Here is a 23288-nt window from a genome sequence, read left to right as displayed (position 1 = left end):
TGTGAACAAGTCATAGCCCTAACAAGCTAATTAAGGTCTGAGACCTTGGTAAAAGTTATCTGAGAGCTCAAATCTCTTGGGGTGCCCAAACTTCTGCATGGTGCTCCTTCCCTTTTCTTTTCCACTCTAAAATTGTACAAATCAAAATGAATACACTAATCTTGCTTAAAATGTTGAAAAGAATGTTTCATCTTTAACTTTATGACTTCTGGAGATCAGCTCAACTTCAAAATTTTGACCGGGGTGCTCAAACTTTTGCATGCCACTGTAGTGTTATTCGCCTTTTCAAAACATGCATAAAAACGTTGAGCTCATCCAGGAAGGCATCATCACAGGCATTCATGACTTTCTGAATGAGCCTTCCATGGGAGAACTTGCGAGGCACAAACTTCCTCTCACAAAGCCACGTTGACCATCCCTAATCAGACTATAGTTCGGCAAATGCTCATAATTCCTGACTCTAAGAACCTTCTCCAATCATTTGCCCACCACACACTGGTCTATACTTCCCAGGATTATCCCTATTACATTTCTTGAACAAAGGAATAAGATTTGTCGAAGTATGCAGGTGTTTCCAACAAGTGGACAGTCACAAGGCCGCAGGACTGGACTGCATCCCAGGGCAAGTACTCAGAGTGTACGTAGCACAAGTGGTAGGTGTGTTTACAAACATTTTTAATCTCTCCCTCTCCCAGTGTAGAGTGCTCTCCTGCTTCAAAACATCCAGCATTAACATCCAGCATTGTTCCAGCACCAAAAAAAGACCAAGGTATCATGTCTGAATGACTAGTGTCCTGTCACACTCACCTCAATAATAACAAGTGCTTTGAGAGGCTGGTCAAGGACTACATCTGCAGCTTGCTGCCACCCACACTCACCCTACAACTGCCTACCAACACAACCGATCGACAGATGACACAATATTCACAGCTCTACACTGGCGAAAAAGGATGCTTATGTGAGAATGCTGTTCTTGGACTACAGTTCAGCATTCAACACCATAATTCCCCCCAGGCTCGACAAGAAGCTCAGAGACCTCGGCCTTGACTCTGCCTTGTGCAGTTGGATCCTGGACTTCCTGTCAGATTGCCAGCAGCTTGTAAGAGTGGGCTCCCTCACCTCTGTCCCTCTAACCCTCAACACAGGAGCCCCTCAGGGCTGTGTCCCAAGCCCCCTCCTTTACTCTCTGTGTATCCATGACTGTGTCACCACCCACAGTTCCAATATGCTAATTAAATTTGCTGACGACACTACATTGATTGGCCTAATCTCAAATAATAACAAGGTGACCTACAGAGAAGAAGTCATCACCCTGACACAGTGGTGTCAAGAAAACAACCTCTTCCTCAATGTGGCAAAAACAAAGGAGCTGGTTGTGGACTACAGGAGGAATGGAGAGAGGCTAACCCCTATTGAAATCAATGCATCTGGGGTTGAAAGGATGAACAGCTTTAAGTTCCTCAGTATAAACATCACTGAGGATCTCATGTGGTCTGTATATATCGGCTGTGTGATGAAAAAGGCACAACAGCGCCTCTTTTACCTCAGACAGTTGAAGAAGTTTTGTATGGGTCCCCAAATCCTAAGAATTTTCTATAAGGGCACAGTTGAGAGCATCCTGACTGGCTGTATCACTGCCTGGTATAGGAAATGACTTCCCTCAATCACAGGACTCTGCAGAGCGTGGTGCGGACAGCCCAGTGCATCTGTAGATGTGAACTTCCCACTATTCAGGACAGGTGTATAAACAAAGTTGCCTGGATTGGGGAGCATGCCCTATGAGAATAGGTTAAGTGAACTTAGCCTTTTCTTCCTGGAGAGACAGAGGATGAGGGGTGTCCTGATAGAGGTGTATAAGATGGGAGGCATTGATCATGTGGATAGTCAGAGGCTTTTTCCCAGGGTTGAAATGGCTAACATGAGAGAGCACAGTTTTAAGATGCTTGGAATTAGGTAACAGGAGATGTCAGGGGTAAGTTTATTATGCAGAGAGTGGTGAGTGTGTGGAATGGGCAGCCGGCAATGGAGGTGGAGGCGGATTCAACAGAGTCTTTTAAGTGATTCCTGGACAGGTACATGGAGCTTAGAAAACTAGAGGGCTATAAGTAACCTTAGGTAATTTCTAAATTAAGTACATGTTCGGCACAGCATTGTGGGCCGAAGGGCCTGTATTGTGCTGTAGTTTTTCTATTTTTCTGTTTCTAAACCTGGATGACAATGTAGATGGGTTGGGTAGTTAGCTCACAGACAATATAAAGATTGGTGGCATTGTAGAAAGTGTAGAAGATTGCCAAAGGATACAGCAGAATATAGTTCAGCCATAGATATGAATGGAGAAATGGCGGATGGAGTTTAATCTGGTGAGAGGTGAAGCATTGCACTTTGGGAGATCAAACGTAAAGGGACAGTAATGGCCAGATCTTTAACAGTGTTGATGTACAGAGGGATCTTGGGGTTGAAGTCCATAGCTCCATGAGAGTGACTACATAGCTTGGTAGTGTTAATGGGGTGTTTAGCAAGCTAGCCTTTACTAGTCAGGCACTGTGATCCAAAGTTAGGGGCTTATGTTGCAGCTTTATAAAACTCCAGTTACGCCACATTGCATTCAATTCTGGTTATCCCATTAAAGGAAAGATATCAAGGTTTTGGACAGATGCAGAAGAGGTTGACCGGGATGCTGCCTGGATTAGAGGGATGTGCTACAAGGAGAGGTTAGACAAATCCATATTGTTTTCTCTAGAGCAGCAGAGGCTAAAGACCTAATGGAGGCTTATAAAATTATGCAAGACGTGTTGCGGGGGAGCTGGAAGAAGCACTGATCGATTGCTACGCTAGTCATGTGTGCAAGCGTGGCTTTTGCCACGACCCGTAAAATGGAGGGGGGTAGTGTTGTGTATCCTTTCGTTCACAACATTAGTGGGGGGGTATTTTGTTTTTTCTTTTTTTGTACTTTTTCTTTCTTCTTTTTGCCTGGAAGGTTGGGAGGGAGACACATAGCAACATGGTGAAGTTTAAAGAGATTCCCCAAGGAACTATGAAAGTTGAGAAGATAAATAATGTTTTAGATTGGAGTAACTTTGTGAAGAATAATGACTAATTTATTGAATTTTTTGAGTTTTAACGTTAACGGGCTTAATGAACCAGTGAAAAGAAAAAGAATCTTAACACATACTAAAAAAATGAAGATAGATTTAGCTTTTTTACAGGAAACGCACCTAACGGAAACAGAACATCAGAAACTAAAGAGAGATTGGGTGGGTAGTGTTGTTGCGGCTTCATTTAATTCAAAAGCGAGGGGAGTAGCAATTTTGATCAATAAAACGTTACCAATTAGAATACAAAATGTAATAACTGATTCTGCGGGGAGATATGTGATTATACATTGTCAACTTTTTTCTGAATTATGGACTTTTATGAACATTTATGCACCAAATGAAAATGATGCACAATTCATACAAGAAACTTTTCTGAATTTGGCGGATGCGCATGAAAAAATATTAATTGGAGGAGACTTTAATTTTTGCTTAGACCCAGTCTTAGATAGATCAACCAAGGCTGTTATAAAATCGAAGGTAGTAAATTTAACTTTATCATTGATGAAGGATTTAAATCTGATTGATATATGGAGAAGAATCAATCCTAAAGAAAGAGACTATTCATTCTATTCCCATAGACATAAAACTTTTTCAAGGATAGATTTGTTTCTATTATCAATGCATATTCAACACAGAGTGAAAAATATGGAATATAAAGCAAGAATATTATCAGATCATTCCCCTTTATTAATGACAATAATAATGGCTGATAAGGAAGGAGTGGCTTATAGATGGAGATTTAATTCAACATTATTAAAATGTCAAGATTTTTGTGATTTTATGAAAAAGCAGATTCAATTTTTTTTGGATACAAATTTTCATTCAGTGGATGATAAATTTATATTATGGGATGCGATGAAAGCATATCTTAGGGGCCAGATAATAAGTTATACGTCTAAAATTAAGAAAGAATATATGGCAGAACTAGATCAATTGGAAAAAGAGATTACAAAAATAGAAGAAGAATCTCAAAGATATATGTCAGAAGAAAAACGAAAACAACTTGTCAATAAGAAGTTACAATATAATACGCTTCAGACATATAGAACGGAAAAAGCAATTATAAGAACTAAACAAAGGTATTATGAGTTAGGTGAGAGAGAACATAAAATTCTTGCCTGGCAGTTGAAAACAGAACAAGCTTCCAAAACAATAAATGCAATTAGAACAAGGGCAAATAAAATATCTTATAAACCTCTTGAAATAAATGAAACTTTTAAAAATTTCTATTCTGAATTATATCAATCAGAATCCCAAAATGATGTTAATGAGATAGAAAGGTTTTTATCACAAGTTTCTCTTTCAAAATTGAATTTGGAAGAACAGAAGGGATTAGATATGCCTTTTACATTAAAAGAAGTTGAAGAAGCTTTAGGATCACTCCAAAGTAATAAATCTCCAGGAGAAGATGGTTTTCCACCTGAATTTTATAAAAAATTTAAAGATTTATTATTTCCTCTTTTTATGGAACTAATACGTCAAGCAGAAAAAATACATAAACTTCCAGAATCTTTTTCAACAGCGATTGTAATAGTATTGCCAAAAAAAGACAGAGATCCTATGAAACCAGCATCATATAGGCCTATTTCTTTATTGAATACGGATTATAAAATAATAGCAAAAATTTTATCGAATAGATTATCTAAATATTTACCAAAATTAATACATATGGATCAGACAGGATTTATTAAAAATAGACAACTGGCAGATAATGTAACTCGGCTACTCAGTATAATTCATTTGGCACAAAAAAGGGATGAGAAGAGTATAGTAGTAGCTTTGGATGCAGAAAAAGCATTTGATAGATTAGAATGGGATTTTTTATTTAAAGTACTAGAAAAATATGGGTTAGGAACATCTTTTATAAATTGGATTAAAACTTTAAATTCTAACCCTAAAGCTAAAGTGGTGACAAACTCTCAAATTTCAACACCATTCCAGTTAAAAAGGTCAACTAGACAAAGTTGTCCACTATCACCTGCTTTATTTGTATTGGCGATAGAGCCATTAGCAGAACTAATTAGAATTGATCCAGATATTATGGGTTTTAGAGTTAATCAGGAGGAATATAAAATTAGTCTTTTTGCTGATGATATTTTAATCTATTTAACAAATCCACAATATTCGTTACATAAATTATCTTCTAGATTGGATGAATATGGGAAGGTATCAGGTTACAAAATAAATTGGGATAAAAGTGAAATTTTACCTCTTACTAAAGGAGACTATAGTCAATGTCGATTAGTAACCCAATTTAGATGGCTGGTAAATGGTATAAAATATTTAGGTATAAGACTTGATAATGATCTAAAGAATTTATATAAATTTAATTATTTACCACTATTGAAAAAAATTCAAGATGATCTTGACAAATGGATGATATTACCAATAACATTAGTAGGTAGAGTCAATGTTGTAAAAATGAATATATTTCCTAGATTACAGTATCTGTTTCAAACATTACCAATACAATTGCCACAGAAATTTTTTCAAGAGTTAAATAAATGAGTGAGAAAATTTCTTTGGAAAGGTAAAATGTCAAGAATATCATTGGAAAAATTGACATGTAAATTTGGGTTAGGAGGGTTACACCTTCCAAACTTTAAAAACTATTATAAAGCAAATCAACTTAGATTTATTGCATCTTTCTTCGATGATCGAAAACCAGCATGGATTAAAATAGAACTAGACAAGATAGGAGAAAATAGACCTGAAGATTTTATATATAAATGGGAATCTAAATTGATACGGGAAAAGAAAGAATCTCCTATATTAACACATTTGATTGATCTATGGAATAAGATAAATGTTGATAATGAAACACAGAAATCTCTATTAGCAAGGAGACCTTTGTTCCAAAACAGACTTATTCCTTTTACAATGGACAATCAACTTTTATATAATTGGTGCCAAAAAGGGATTAAATTTATAGGAGATTGTTTTGAACAAGGTATATTGATGTCATTTGAACAATTAAAGGATAAATATAAAATATCTAACAATACTTTCTTTTGTTACTTTCAACTAAGGGCTTACTTAAAAGGTAGGCTGGGTCAAACAATGTTTTTGCCAAAACCTAATGAAATTGAAATTTTAATTCAAAAAGGGAAAATTAAAAAATTTATTTCTTGTATGTATAATTTGATTCAAGAACAGACAATTAAACAAGGAACCCATAAGTCAAAGCAAAAATGGGAAACAGATCTGAATATTATTATTGATGAAACAAATTGGTCAAGACTGTGTCTTGACAGTATGACAAATACAATAAATGTTCGCCTTAGATTAGTACAATATAATTTTTTACATCAATTATATATTACACCGCAAAAAATAAATAGATTAAATTCAAATTTTTCTGATAAATGTTTTCGGTGTAATCAAGAAATTGGTACTTTTTTACATTCTACTTGGTCTTGTTTTAAAATTCAACCCTTTTGGATAAATTTAAGAATCTTATTGGAACAAATTACTGCAATTCAACTTCCACATAACCCTGTATTATTTTTATTAGGTGATATTGAAGGGATAAAACCGAAACTTAAATTGAATAAATATCAGAAAGAATTTATAAAAATTGCATTGGCAGTAGCTAAGAAGACCATAGCAGTTACTTGGAAATCTGATTCGTATTTAAGTATGGATCGTTGGAATAATGAAATGGCTAGTTCTATTCCACTTGAAAAAATTACTTATAATTTAAGAGATAAATATGTAACATTTTTGAATATTTGGCGCCCTTATTTACAAAAGATAGGATGGCATATTTAAGTGCTCCGATAAAGACTTTGGTCACTTGGGGAAAGTAACGAATAATTATACCAAATTCATTTTGAATCCCATGGAGCATGTGGAAACCTTCCAATACCCAGGCGGTTCTTTTCTTTTTTTTTCTTTTTTTTCTTTCTTTTTTTTTCTTTTTCTTTCTTTTTAGATAGGACTATATATGGGGGGGGGAGGGTTAAGAGGAGGGGGGAGGGTAGATTCTTTTTTTTCATGTATTCTTTTTGAAAATTCAATAAAAATTATATTTAAAAAAATTATGCAAGACAAAGATAGACTTCAGTTCTCCTCTTTCCTCTTTGTACCATACCCCCGAATGCACTGCGCTCCAGTCTCTCTGTACCAATCCCAACCTTATCATCAAACCTCAGGCAAACCTAGAGCTGTTGTAGTGTGGCAGACTGACCACTACCTTTCTGAGGACAGGCAGCAACTCTAAGAACACCTCCTCATATCTACTGCGTGAAGATGACCAGACTGTCATCTGACACCATCACTGATCTCATCCACTTTGGAGAACTCCCATCGACTACCACATAGATCCCAGCTATGCCTGCCTTTTCATTGGCTACACAGAACAGTCCATGTTCCAAGCCTTCACTGGTAATATTCCCCAATTCTTCCTCCACTACATTGATAACTCCATTGGTACCGCTTTATACACCCATGCTGAGCTTGTTAATTTAATTAACTTTGCCTCCCACTTCTACTCTGCCCTTAAATTCACTTGGTCCATTTCTAACATCCCCCTCCTCTTTCTTGAACTCTGTGTCTCCATTGCTGGAGACAAACTGTTTGTGGATATCTTTTATAAACTGATTCCCACTGTTATCTTGACTACACCTCTTCCCACCCTGTCTCCAGTAAAGATATTATTCCCTTGCATTGTCTTCACCACATCTGTTCCCAGGATGTGTTTTCCTTTTCCAGAACATTAGAGGTGTCCTCCTTCTTCATAGAACATGGTTTCCTTTCCTCCACCATTGATGCTGTCCTCACCTGCATCTCCTCCACTTCCCAAACATCTGCGCTCACCCCATCTTCCTGCCACCTTAATAGTGATAGAGTTCCTCTTGTCCGTACCTACCACCCCATGAACCTCCACATCCAGCACATCATCCTCCGCAACTTCCGCCATCTCCAAAGGGATCCTACTACTAAACATATCTTACAACACCCCCTCTCTGCTTTCCACAGGGATTGCTCCCTTCGTGATTCCCTTGCCCATTCGTCCCACCCCACTATTCTTCCTCCCGTCACTTATCCCTGCAATGGGCAAGTCACCTCCTCCCTCACCTCTATTCAGGGCCCTAAACAGTCCTACCAGGTGAGGCAACACTTCACCTTTGAATGTGCTGGGTCATCTATTGTTTCAGGTGCTCCCGATGTGACCTCCTCTACACTGGTGAGACCCATCGTAAATTGGGGAACTGTGTCCTTGAGCACATCTGCTCCATCCACCAAAAGCGTTACTTCCTTGTGACCGAACATTTAAATTCCGTTTCCCATTCTCATTCCATGACCTTCTCTTGTGCCACGGCGAGACCTCCCCCAGGGCGGGGGGAGCAAAGCCTTGTATTCCGCTTGGTTAGCCTCCAACCTGATAGCATGAATATCAATCTCTCCTTCTGGTAAAGAATTGAATTGAATTAACTTTATTTCTTACACCCTTCACATACATGAAGAGCAAAAATCTTTGTGTTACGTCTCTGTCTAAATGTGCAATGTGCAATCATAGTAATTTATAATAAATTGAACAGTCACTGTAACATAGCAATATACTCAAATCAGCATGAGTTAATCAGTCTGATGCCCTGGTGGAAGAAGCTGTCCAGGAGCCTGTTGGTCCTGGCTTTTATGCTGCAGTACCATTTCCTTGAAGGTAGCAGCTGGGATAGTTTGTGGTTTGGATGACTTGGGTCCCCAGTGATTTGTTTCTCCAATGAGCTGTTTCCCTTCACCTGCCCTCTTCTTCTATTCCCCACTCTGGTCCCTTCCCTCTTCTCACCTGCCTAATGCCTCCCCTTGGGCCCCCTGCTCCTTCCCTTTCTCCTATGGTTCACTATTCTCTCCTGTCAGATTTCTTCCTATCCAGCCCTTTACCTTCCCCCTCCACCTGGCTTCACCTACTACCTTTTAGCTATCCTCCTTCCCCTCTCCCCACCTCCTATTGTGGCATCTTCCCCTTTCCTTTCCAGTCCTGAAGAAAGGTCTCACCCCGAATTGTTGACTGTTTATTCCTTTCCATTGACACTGCCTGACCTGCTGAGTTCCTCCAGCATTTTATGTGTGTTGGTCTGGATTTCCAGTATTTGCAGAATTTCTCATGTTAAAGATGGAGTAACAATTGGTAACTTTTGCCCCAGAGCTGAAATGTGTAATACTAGACAGCATGTATTTAAAGTGAGGGGGAGTAAATTCAAAGGAGATGTGTGGAGCAAGGTTTTTACATCGAGAGTGACTGGGTGCCTGAAATAAGCCGCCGGGGTGGTGTGGAGGCAAATGTGACGGAGGCATTCAAGAGGGTTTGCATCTGCACAATAATGGATGGATAAGGGCATTATACACGTTGAAAGGGTTAGTTCAGTTAGGCATTAATTACTATTTTAATTAGTTCAGCACAACACCATTGGCTGAAGGGCCAGTTCCCTGTGCTGTGCTGTTTTGATGTCCTATCTGTCTCCACCATCACACTCGGCAGTGCATTCCAGGCATCCACCCCTCTGAAAGAGGCCCTTCAGCCCCTTGTTCCCATCTTTACTATCAAGTGTCTATTTATGCGAATCCCAGAAATTGGTCCATTATTGAAAGTTAAATGGGGCAGCTGCTTATTTGGGGTAACTCTTAAAGAATAAAAACTAATTGAGAAATTAAACAGGATTCTCTTAGTTTATTTGGGACACTATGCTGCTTAATTGGGACAGGAGAATGTTGCTGAACAGTTTCTAACTAGTGTTAGTGGTGTGAGCAGAATTATCTGCAGCTTAATGTGAAAAAGACTAAGGAGCTGATGGTAGACCTGAGGAGAGCTAAGGTACCGGTGACCCCTGTTTCCATCCAAGGGGTCAGTGTGGACAAGGTGGAGGATTACCAATACCTGGGGATACGAATTGACAATAAACTGGACTGGTCAAAGAACACCGAGGCTGTCTACAAGAAGGGTCAAAGCCGTCTCTATTTCCTGAGGAGACTGAGGTCCTTTAACATCTGCTGAACGATGCTGAGGATGTTCTACGAGTCTGTGGTGGCCAGTGCTATCATGTTTGCTGTTGTGTGCTGGGGCAGCAGGCTGAGGGTAGCAGACACCAACAGAATCAACAAACTCATCCGTAAGGCCAGTGATGTTGTAAGGATGGAACTGGACTCTCTCACTGTGATGTCTGAAAAGAGGATGCTGTCTAAGTTGCATGCCATCTTGGTCAATGTCTCCCATCCACTACATAATGTACTGGGTGGGCACAGGAGTACATTCAGCCAGAGACTCATTCCACCGAGATGCAACACAGAGCGTCATAGGAAGTCATTCCTGCCAGTGGCCATCAAACTTTACAACTCCTCCCTTGGAGGGTTAGACACCCTGAGCCAATAGGCTGGTCCGGGACTTATTTCATAATTTACTGGCATAATTTACACATTACTATCTAACTATTTATAGTACTATTACTATTTATTATTTATGGTGCTACTGTAACGAAAACCAATTTCCCCTGGGATCAATAAAGTATGACTATATGTTGACTTATGCAGCTGTTAGACACTACACCATGCTTAGAGCGAACAGATTTTAAAATAGTTTCAGTTACGTGTGTTTGTGTTTAAAAAGCAGTGAGTTTTATTACTGATAGTTGGCGAGAAATAAGTAGTAAGACAATTCAGAACTGTTTGCTCACCTCGGTTTCAAGATTTTAGGCTTGGAGATGCCAGAAACGACGGGGAGTGAAAATAAAACAATTTCACTACTTCAACAAGTTAGAAAGTATGGAGTATTTGAAGGAATTGACAATCATGTTTAATGTTACAATATGAAGATTTGGAGGATGCTTTGAATGAAGACAGTCTATTATCTGCACAAGGAGTCTGTGCTGATTTTGTTCATTTACAGTCAATCAAAAGATTATGGCAGTGTACGCTAGATGAATTCCTCTGTCAATAACTATTAGGAACTAATACACAGTGTTATAGTACAGTAGTAATATCGGTAGTTCTAATTTGTTCCGTATTTCAATTAAGTGCATAATTTATTACTCAGGTAAATGGTAGTGTGTCTTTTTTATACCTCTGACAACTTCCATGAAACTTTGGCTAATTGGGGCAGCCGCTTAATTGGGCCACACTGTACCGATTCCAAAGTGTCCCAGTTAACTGGAATCTACTATAATTGTATATAACATATTATGGGAGCAGCTGCCTACATCACCATTTAAGGCAGTCCCAGATATCCTTGGCAGATAAGATAGAATATCTTTCGAGATTCTCTATCTATTACACTATTTTATAAGTATTATAACCCCCGGTTAAGATTTTTACTGCTATGTTGTAGGTATTTCATTTTAGCATGTCTGTAAGAGCAGTCTGTTCTGCTTTTGGCATGTTTGGGTTTGAGCTAAAGATAAGGGGTTGTGATGTTCCTGCTTAGGAATGTAGTGTCATCCAATTAGGATGGCGGAACTGGGAGAGGTTCTGGAGGATGCTGGGTGGAGAGGTTTTTGTGACGGACACTACTGTGAGTCAAGGTACTAAGGAGAGGTTTTTGTGACAGACACTACTGTGAGTCGAGGTCTTTTTGGCAGGAGCTGGAAGAATACAGGAAGAAAGATGGCTGAGGATGCTGTTCTTATTGCACAAGGTGCTTTGTGCAGATGAATAGCTTCAAGGAAGAAGCACCAATACTCCAATGGGGCAGCCTGTTTGTTTGAGCGACATTTGGAAGGTGGTACGTGCTTTCATGCAGACCGTAGGTGGAGCAGTGGGCTGAGTACACATCCCTGTGGAGTGCCAATGTTGATTGTCTGCAAGGTGGAGATGTTATTTCCAATCCATACAGATTGTAGTCTTCGGCTAGGAAGTTGAGGATACAGTTGCAGAGGGTGACACAGATGCCTGGGTTCTGTAGCTTTTTGATCAGGACTGTAGGAATAATGGTGTGATGATATTAAATGCTGAACTATAGTCAATAAACAGCATCCTGAAATAGGTATTTGCACTGTCCAGGTGATCCAAGGCTGCATGCAGAGCCATTGAGATCAAGTCTGCTGTAGACCTATTGTGGTGGTAGCCAAGACCAACCCCCTGAAGCATTTCATCACTGTAGATGTGAATGCTACTGGCCGATAGTTGTTAAGGCAGCTCACACTTCTCTTCTTCTGCACCAGTCTAATTGTTGCCCTTTTGAAGCAAGTGGGAACTTCCAACTGTAGCAGTGAGAGATTGCAAATGTCTTTGAATATTCCCGCCAGTTGGCTGGCACAGGTTTTCAGAGCCTTACCGGGTACTCCATCAGACCCCGCTGCCTTGCAAGGGTTCACCCTCTTGAAAGACTACCTGATATTGGCCTCTGAGACAGAGGTCACAGGGTCATTGGATGCTGTAGGGATCCTCATAGCTGTGGTTTTATTCTCCCTTTCGAAGCGAGTGTAAAAGGCACTGAGCTCGTCTAGTAGTGAAGCTCTGCTGTCATCCATGATGTTGGGTTTGCTCTGAGGGAGAAGTGTCCTGCAAGCCCTGCCAGAGTTGATGTGCATCTGATATTGCCTCCAACCTCCCCCGGAATTGGTTCTTGGCTCTTGAAATAGCCGTCCGCAAGTCATACCTGGTTCTCTTATGCAGACCTGGATCACCAGACTTAAATGCCACAGGTCTAGCCCTCAGCAGACTATGAATCTCCTGGTTTATCCACGGCTTTTGGTTTGGGAATGTACAGTAGGTTTTCGTAGACACACGCTCATCCACACAGGTTTTAATGAAGTTGGTGACAACTGCGGCATACTCATTCAGGCTCAAAGATGAATCCCTGAATACAGTCCAGTCCAGTCCTGTAAGTGCTCCTGTGCTTCCCTGGTCTATATCTTCTTGGTCCTTACAACTGGTGTTTCAGTCTTCAGTCTCTGCCTATACTCAGGGCGCAGAAGTACAGCCAGGTGATCAGAGTTACCCAACTGTGGGTGTGGGATAGCATGGCAGGCACTGTTGAACTTAGTGTATCAGTGGTCCAGTGTGTTACTTTCTCTGGTACTACAAGTGATATGTTGATAATAATTATTTAACGTCTTTATCAAGCTGGCCTGTTTAAAATCCCCCAAAATGATGGGGCAGGCATCAGGATGTGCTGTTTCATGCCAGCTGATTTTATCACTCAGTTCATCTAGAGGCTGTTTGACATTGGCCTGGGATGGACACTGCTACCAAAAAAATTGATGAAATCTCCCATGGCAGGTAAAATAGGCAGCACTTAATTTCAAGGTGTTCCAGATCTGGTGAGGAATATTGCGACATCACCGACACATTAGTACACGATGAGGAGTTAATCATGAGACATATACCTCCAACTCTGCTTTTGAGAGACTTGACCAACCTATCTTGATGGTGTACTGTGAACCTGTCTATTCGAATCGCTGCGCCCAGCACAGAAGGGGTTAACCAACATTCCATAAAACTAAGGTCCCTCTGAGATGATCAATTCTATTTACCAGAGGCTGTACGTTTGCAAGCAAGATAGTTAGTATCGAGAGTCGAAAACCTCATTTTTTTGAATGCACCATCAGACCAGCACGTTGATCCCTCTTTGATCGGCGGCTTTTTAAAGGGGCAATGTGCAGGCCACAGTCCAGTCTATTTCTGTCAGTTTTAAGCAGCGATACGGCATTAAAACTTCATCACTGACAGTACACATCATAGATACAGTTATGGTTCTCAGCCGTAGCAGACTAAAGTGAGAACATTTGATGTTTTCCACTGTTTTCAATGAGAGCTGCTCTCCATGATGTTGGCTCTCCAGAAGTGGGAAAATTTGCCTACCATCACAAACAGAGAAAGAATTGCCTCTCTTCAACAGGTTCCTATTGAATCTCTCCCCACTCATCTTAAACCTATGTCTTCTATTTCTTGATTGCTCAATCCTGAGAAAAAGAATGTGCAAAATCAACCCCATCTATGCCCCTCATGATTTTATACAGTTCAGTAATATCACCTCTCATTCCTGCAAAAAAAGTCCCAACTTGCTCAACCTCTCTCCATAATTTAGTTTGGAGTCCCAGTGACATCCTTGTAAATGTCCTCTGTACTCTTTCCAGCTTAATGACATCATGCCCATAAAGACACCAACTCTGAATATAGTATTACAAATACAGCCTTACCAATGCTTAGTACAACTGCAACATAATATTTAATCTTCTACACTCAGTTCCCTGACTGATGAAGGCCAGTATGCCAAAAATCTTCTGCACCATGTTTACTCCCAGCTACTTCTGTTTTGCAATACTCCCCAGAGCCTTACCAGTCACTGTGACAGCTTTACCCTCATTTATCTTCCCAAAATGCATCATCACATAGTCATAGTCATACTTTATTGATCCCGGAGGAAATTGGTTTTCATTACAGCCGTACCATAAATAATTAAATAGTAATAAAACCATAAATAGTTAAATAGTAATATGTAAATTATGGCAGGATAATTATGTAAATTATCACACATCTAAATTAAACTCCATTTGCAATTTCTTGGCCCATTTACCCAACTGATCAGGATCCCTTTGCAAATCCTGATAACCATCTTCACCTGTGTGCTTTTGAAACATAGACCATCTACAACAAGTATCTCAAACCAATATTATAGCTGCAAAGTCTTCCAAATCCACCTGAGTGTATCAGTGTCAGGGTCCTTTCCCAGGCCAATATTCCCAGAAATTAGGCTCAAATCTGATGGGCATGTAATATCTTCCACATGTCTGGTTTCAAACTCCCAAACAGGTGGTCTTTTCTGTGCATTATCACAGCAAGATCAGATGTAAAGAGAGAATGATTTAAGCATGTTCTCAAAATCTCCTTGAAAATCTACACCAACCCTGGAAAACCCTGGTTTATTATCAAAATACAGAAGCCACTTTCAGAATGATGGCCTGTACTTCATTATTCATTGGAAGTACATAGTTGCTTGATGTTAATGTTTGAAGAGTACAATATCTCATAAGCTAACACCCCGTTCAACCAATCAAGTGCCTTCTGCTTTACCTGTGGCAGAGCCTGCAGGTTCCACATTGCCCTCATCAGGCACCTGAGAACCCCCAGAACTAGAGTGGAAGTAGGTTAACTCCTGAGCCTGTACCTAAGTAGAGGAAGGTTGGCCATGATCACTCACATGAAAAGGAAATAAAATACCAAAATTGAGAAAAATATTATCTAAGCCTAAGAACAGGAAACTAGAAATTCAAACAGGAATGACTACATCATCTTACCTGCAAAGCAAAGCGGACAATACTGGATACGTGCTTTAACATCATGTGTAGTGTATCAATTAGGGATAACAACACACTGCTTGTAGTGTGCACATTTCGTTTATCATCCGTCGCTAGGTAGAGGGCTGTGACTTCAATTATTAAGTTGTGGATATGATCAACAAGACCTGTAGGAAGGGGAAAAAACAGCAACTAGCTGTGATATTTCAATACAGACCCATCGGCACTGATCTTTTCACACATACTACAAAGCATAATAGGGCTGATAGTTGTGTACATTAGAATTAACCAGAATGTTAATTATGCCCTGGTGCTTTGCTCTGTGCCACACTATCATCTCCACTCCTATGGCTGTTCCTGAGGATTACAATTAAATTGATATGACACACTTTGAAGTATTACTGAATCAACAAACTTCTGTAGGGGTTAACCTGAAACATCAACAGTTCCTTTGCCCCCCACCCCACAGATGCTGCCCAACTGCCTCAGGAAGGTGGCGTCCATCATTAAGGACCCCCACCACCCAGGCCATGCCCTCTTCTCACTGTTACCGTCAGGAAGGAGGTACAGGAGCCTGAAGGCACACACTCGGCGATTCAGGAACAGCTTCTTCCCCTCCGCCATCCGATTCCCAAATGGACCAACCCATGAACACTATCTCACTACTTTTATTACTATATTATCTTAACTGTTTCATAAACATATATATACTTAATGTAGCTCAGTTGTTTTCCCTATATTTATCATGTATTTCATTGTATTGCTGCTGTAATTTCACGACATATACCAGTGATATTAAATCCGATTCTGATTCCTCCAGCAGACTGCGTGTTGCTCAATTCCTGCATTTACAGCATCTTCTGTCACCAAAGAATTACTGGAGTTTGCTTTTGAGGATCTGATATATATATGAGAGTGTGGAATGAGCTGCCAGCGCAAAAGGTGCATGTGAGCTCAATTTAAACGTTTAAGAGAAGTTTGGATAGTAGACATATGAAGGGTTATGGTCCTAGTGCAGGTCAATGGGAGTAGGCAGTTTAAATGGTTTGGCATGGATTAGATGGGCTGAAGGGCTTGTTTCTGTACTGTAATTTTCAATGACTCTGACTATTATCAAAGCTTATTTCTAAAGCTATGCTTTCTCATACGTTGGGTTTGGAAAAAAAAGATTACACCTCCTCCCCAAAAAACTATTGTAGGTAGAATTATATGCTTAGACCAATCCTCCCTTTCACCTTGAAGCACAGACACATCAAGTTCAAGTTCAATTTCCAACTCAATTTATTGTCATTGAACTGTACACATGCATACTGCCAAAACAAACCGATCCTCTGGACTAAGGTGCACAACACAGTACACAAAACTCACAGACACAACACATAAAATAATATTCTTTATAAAGTAATATCCTCCTACAAGACCATCCACAGGGGCACCATTGACGCACCCTGACTGACTGTATCACTGCACCAGCCTTGATCATTGGGCACTGCAGAGACTGGTATGGACAGCCCGGTGCATCTGTGGACTTGAATTTCCCTCCACTGAGGACATTCACAGCAGCTGGTGCGTAAAGATGGTCTGGAAGATCATCGGGGACTCCTGTCACCCCAACCATAAACTGTTTTAGTTGCTTCCGTCTGGCAAACGGTACCGCAACATTAAAGCAACACACGTCAAAGTCAGACGAAGGGTCTCGGCCCAAAACGTCGACTGTACCTCTTCCGAGAGATGCTGCCTAGCTTGCTGTGTTCACCAGCAACTTTGATGTGTGTTGCTTGAATTTCCAGCATCTGCAGAATTCCTCGTGTTACCGCAGCATTAAAGCCAGGATCAACAGGCTACAGGACAGCTTCTTTTTACAAGCTATTAGACGTATAAATTCACATGTCTATACACTGCAACTGAGTTGTAATACGAAGATTTTAATCCCTCATGTTGTGGGACGGATGTAAGATTTAAATAAATTCAAATTTTTACCACAAATAAATTAAGAAATAATAAGGTACATTTACAACACAAGTTAAAAAGTAAACAGTATAACACTACTGGGACTTCATGCACGATGAGACCTGGGTGATGCGCGGGAGTTCAGCAGTGTTACGGCTTGAAGAAAGAAGCTGTTTCTTATCCATGCTCTTTAAATTCTACTCAAACTTCATTCTGCCACGGGTGATCACATGTTGAATTACCAGATCTGTAAACTCTGGAATCTCATCTTTCATTATCCTTGCCATTCTTTCTCATTAAGGTATTCTTTAAAAGTGACACTTTTTTCAAGCTTTGCCATTTTGTTCTAATATGATCTGTGTGGTTCAGCATCAACTTCCTCTGCAGAATGTATTAAAGTCACAATATAAATGTTCAGTTCAGTGTTAGATTCAAATGGAAGATGTCACGCATTGCTGGGTTGAATGAGCTCTTTATATGTTGTATATTCAACATGGAAAAAGGTAATAGATTCACGACGCATCGTCGAGTCACAGAGAACAGCAACAGGCCATTTGGGCTTCCATGCCATCAAGTCAGACAGCATCTGGACAGTCAACATTTCAGGCTGAGACTCTTCATCTGCACTGAACCATGTGCTAGCAAATAGGAATAATATGGATGATTACATGGTGGTCAGCACGAACATGGTGTCACAACCACAGATTCGGCAGTGCAGTAGATATGGCAATTGTGCTTGTGAATATGTATGTGTCAGCTAATTATTATTTCATTGTGATAGTATTTAACTCCATTCTTTTTGTTGTAGTGCTTGTGTAAGGGGTTTCTTCTTTTACGTTACTGCTGAGGTTAATCAAAATGGCTTCTTTGTTATGTTAACTGCTGAGAAAGCTCTCTCTCTAGCAGCTTGTTTGGGTTACATTACTGATAAAGAGAATTGTATTCATTTGCTAACCAATTGGGATAGATGTTATTCTTTCTTGTGTGTCTGTAAGCTATTGTGTTTCGCGGGCTTTGGAGCAGAAGGCGTGATGGGGACAGGGAGAGCAGACGCGATGCTGTAAGCTGGGTGGTGGGATGGACCCCGAGTGGGAGTCCGAGGCCCAGGGTCTTCGGCGAGGAGAGGAGACGAAGACAGATTCGTGTGGAGCGTCTGGTCGACCACAGTGGTTGGTCCCAGGCGACGGGTCGAGGGGGTCGGAGGGGATCGAATGGTGGAAAGAAGACTCCGTTACTTGAGCTCCAATTGTTGTGCACGAAGTGGGTGAACTTTGATAAGTTTGGCGCCTTTTACTTTCCTTTTATATTTTATTTCTATTAATTACCTAGTTCCAGTAAGATCTATAAAGTGTAATCATTTAATCGCATATGGTGTGCTGTCTGTTGTTTGGCATGGTGGGGTACATCACACAGCATCCACAAACTTGATTACCCAGTGTGGTGGCGCCAAAGGCTGCTCCCCCTAGATGACAGCGAGCTGAGCGAGCCTGAGGATTACCAGGGGGCTACACTTGTCTTCTTCTTATCACGTACACGGACAGTATATACATGGCCCAGCCAGAACTGGACACACTTTTGTGGCTTGTTGTTGAATTCAGCAAGATCTGCAACAGTACAGGGTTCCTCTAGCAATGAGCATTGCAGGAGATAGAAACATAGAAACATAGAAAATAGGTGCAGGAGTAGGCCATTTGGCCCTTCGAGCCTGCACCGCCATTTATTATGATCATGGCTGATCATCCAACTCAGAACCCTGCACCAGCCTTCCCTCTATACCCCCGATCCCTGTAGCCACAAGGGCCATATCTAACTCCCTCTTAAATATAGCCAATGAACTGGCCTCAACTGTTTCCTGTGGCAGAGAATTCCACAGATTCACCACTCTCTGTGTGAAGAAGTTTTTCCTAATCTCGGTCCTAAAAGGCTTCCCCTTTATCCTCAAACTGTGACCCCTCGTTCTAGACTTCCCCAACATCGGGGACAATCTTCCTGCATCTAGCCTGTCCAATCCCTTTAGGATTTTATACGTTTCAATCAGATCCCCCCTCAATCTTCTAAATTCCAATGAGTACAAGCCCAGTTCATCCAGTCTTTCTTCATATGAAAGTCCTGCCATCCCAGGAATCAATCTGGTGAATCTTCTTTGTACTCCCTCTATGGCAAGGATGTCTTTCCTCAGATTAGGGGACCAAAACTGCACACAATACTCCAGGTGTGGTCTCACCAAGGCCTTGTACAACTGCAGTAGTACCTCCCTGCTCCTGTACTCGAATCCTCTCGCTATAAATGCCAGCATACCATTCGCCTTTTTCACTGCCTGCTGTACCTGCATGCCCACTTTCAATGACTGGTGTATAATGACACCCAGGTCTCGTTGTACCTCCCCTTCTCCTAATCGGCCACCATTCAGATAATAATCTGTTTTCCTATTTTTGCCACCAAAGTGGATAACTTCACATTTATCCACATTAAATTGCATCTGCCATGAATTTGCCCACTCACCCAACCTATCCAAGTCACCCTGCATCCTCTTAGCATCCTCCTCACAGCTAACACTGTCACCCAGCTTCGTGTCATCCGCAAACTTGGAGATGCTGCATTTAATTCCCTCATCCAAGTCATTAATATATATTGTAAACAACTGGGGTCCCAGCACTGAGCCTTGCGGTACCCCACTAGTCACTGCCTGCCATTCTGAAAAGGTCCCGTTTGTTCCCACTCTTTGCTTCCTGTCTGCTAACCAATTCTCTATCCACATCAATACCTTACCCCCAATACCGTGTGCTTTAAGTTTGCACACTAATCTCCTGTGTGGGACCTTGTCAAAAGCCTTTTGAAAATCCAAATATACCACATCCACTGGTTCTCCCCTATCCACTCTACTAGTTACATCCTCAAAAAATTCTATGAGATTCGCCAGACATGATTTTCCTTTCACAAATCTATGCTGACTCTGTCCGATGATTTCACCACTTTCCAAATGTGCTGTTATCACATCTTTGATAACTGACTCCAGCAGTTTCCCCACCACCGACGTTAGGCTAACCGGTCTATAATTCCCCGGTTTCTCTCTCCCTCCTTTTTTAAAAAGTGGGGTTACGTTAGCCACCCTCCAATCCTCAGGAACTAGTCCAGAATCTAACGAGTTTTGAAAAATTATCACTGTTGTATAATTCGTGGCTCAGTTCCACATTCACAAGTTGTCGGGCTGGTTGGATATCCCAATTTGCTTAGTGACACCTTTGAATGACCTACACCAGTCCTAAGTCTGTTAAGGCACTTCCAGGTTGCCCAGTGGCAATTAGCTCCTGGGGGAAGGCTTTCATCCAGTGGAATTTCCATCGTTTGGCGTTGTTTGAGACTGGCGAGCTGGTCTTCCCACAAGGCGATGTGGGCTTCAGATGGGGTTGATTGTAATGGAACAACACTGTTCATGAAGCTCTTCCTTGACCTTAGGCAGCTGGGTGTAGGTGTGTGACCATGTAGAAGGTGCCCCTCATCCGATGTTTGATAGAGTCAGTCTTTCTTGCTGGCTACTGTTCTTCTCATATCGGGGGAGCGATACCCGCCAGGATATATAGGCTGTAGGTTTTAAACAACCTGAGATAAGTTGGCAGCTTGCATTCAGAACGGCATCCATCTTCAGTGCTTGTCCAGACTTGGACACAGCATAGCAATGCTTCGCTGCCATTTGCATTTGGCCTTGCCTGAGAAGTTGAACTGTCGAGTCAACAGATTGGCGGTATTCATTTTATATTTAGTTGTTCTTTTCAGCCGCAGTGTAGGCCTTGTTTTCCATTTGAGCGTTTTAGTTAACGGCCCTGTTTGGCCTAATGTTTATTGTTTTTTTTCCTTTAACATTGTTCGCATTAAAGTTTTGTGAACTATCGACCTGCTTCAGTGTCTCTCACTCCGCACTTGGGCCATGTCCAAAGCAGGTGACACATGGAGGACGACAGGGTCTGTTGCTGTGCTCTGTGACTCTACTACTCAATGGCATGAAAACAGACTCTTTTGGCCACTGAGTCCACACTAAGCCATTAGTACCTACTTTACATTCGTCTTATGACTATCCGTTCCTATCGACTTGCCCGGATTCCACCACACGGCTACAATGGCCAAGCCCCATGTCTTTGAGATGAAGGACGAAACGGAAGCAACTGGGGAAAAGCCATGCAGAACAGGGAGAACAGGACAATTGCACAGAGACAGATTCTGATATCAGCTTTCAACGAGGGCTGTTGGGGCTGTGAGGTAGCAGCATCCCACGGTGAATGTCATTGGTTTTATTCAATCTCTCAAATTGTATCGCCACACACTTACCATCTGTCATTGTTCTGCACATCTTACCAACTAATCAATATCACCCAGTAGCCTAAGACTACTCTTATTATCAACAACACCTCCAATTGTCATGTTATCTATGAAGTTACTAATCAACCCTCCTATATTCACGTCCAATGGTTAATTATCTGCATATAACAGTGATGATCCCAGCATCGATCCTTGTGGTATACCACTGGCCATAAGCATCCAATCACAAAATATAACTTCCGCTCTCTGTTTTTTACTACCAAGCCAGTTTTGGATTTTTCCAGCATGCTCTGGATGCTATGGGCTCTAACCCTGTAGACAAGTCTCCCAAGTTGGACGTTGTCCAAGGCCTTATTGAGGTCCATGTAGACTAATCAACCATACTGCCTTTGTCAATACAATTTTTGCCGATCCTCCAGTCATCTAGCACCACATACAGTATGTAACCAGAAAAGAAAAATAATCTCTCAGGTGCCAGCTATCTCCTCCTTTTCTATCCACAGCATGTTGTGATACATCTCATCAAGACCAGGGGTTTATCCATTTTTAAGCTTGCTAAGAAATCTTATACTTCCTTCTTTTTAATGATAACTTTCTAGAATATGGAGTATTTCATGCTTATCTTCACTCTCCTAATTTCTGTTTTAAATACTCTCTAGAGCCTCTACATTTCTGAAGGGATCCTCCCCTACCCATCACCTTTCAGTATTTATTCCTGCCCGTGAATGGTATTCCAGTGAGCAAAAGATCAGTAGGAGGGAAATTACTAAAGGGGATTGTAAAGGGCAGCATGCACTGTATTTGGAAAGGCAATGAATGATTAGGGATAGTCATCGTGGCTTTGTGTATGGCAACTGGTGGTCTCACAAATTTGACTGAGTTTATTTTTCAAGCACTAATGAAGAAGATTGATGAGGGCAGGGCAGTGGATGTTGTCCATGTGGACTTTAGCAAGGCCTTTGGCAGGATCCTGTACGGTAGGTAGGCTGGTCTAAAAGGTTTGATCACATGGGACCCAGGATGAGCTTGTCAATTGGGTAAAAAACTGACAGTGGTGGGAGTCAGAGGGTTGTTTTACAGAATGAGGTCTGTGCTCCTTGGATCAGTGCGGCGGCACTTGTTTGTCGGCTATATTAATCTTGATGAGAATATAGTTGGCATGGCTAGTAAGTTGTGGATGCCACTAAAACAAGTGGTGCAGTGGATAGTGAAGAAGGTTGTTTAAGGATTTAGCTGAACTGGGAAAGTAGGCAAAGAATGACAGGTGGAATGTGTGAGGTGTTGCACTTTGGTAGGTTAACCCAGGACAAGACGTACACAGGGCCACAGAGAACAGCAAGACCTATGAGAATAGAAAAAAAGAAAATTCTGCAGAAGCTGGAAACCCAAACAACATGCACAAAATGCTGGAGGAACTTAGCAGGTCAGGCAGCATCTAGGAAAACCGTACAGTCGATGTTTCATGCCGAAACCCTTGTAGAGAAAAATGCTGAGGAGTAGATTTAAAAGGTGGGGAGGGGAGAGAGAAACACAAGATGACAGGTGAAACCTGAATGGGGAGGGGATGAAGTAAAGAGCTGGGAAGTAAATTGATGAAAGAGACAGAAGGCCACAGAAGAAGGAAAGGGGGAGGAGCACCAGAGGGAGGTGATGGGTGTTGGGATAAGGCCACACCTTATATTCAGTTTGGGTAGCC

The 23288-nt window shown here is 41.2% G+C and overlaps 1 protein-coding gene across 6 annotated transcripts in view; it reads right to left on the bottom strand.

Moving 5' to 3' along the window:
- ulk4 (unc-51 like kinase 4) overlaps positions 1–23288 on the bottom strand; it is a 755583-nt gene that overhangs the window by 100874 nt on the left and 631421 nt on the right. For all 6 annotated transcript variants that reach the window (XM_063070087.1, XM_063070088.1, XM_063070093.1 and 3 more), the window contains exon 33: positions 15329–15495. In XM_063070087.1, the coding sequence (XP_062926157.1) occupies positions 15329–15495 (167 nt within the window). The remainder of the gene's footprint in view (positions 1–15328; positions 15496–23288) is intronic.

Source organism: Mobula hypostoma, chromosome 17 (genome assembly GCF_963921235.1).
Source record: "Mobula hypostoma chromosome 17, sMobHyp1.1, whole genome shotgun sequence".
Lineage (NCBI taxonomy): Eukaryota > Metazoa > Chordata > Chondrichthyes > Myliobatiformes > Myliobatidae > Mobula > Mobula hypostoma.
Note: the sequence above shows the minus strand (reverse complement) of the source record. Positions and strands in the feature narration are given on the sequence as shown.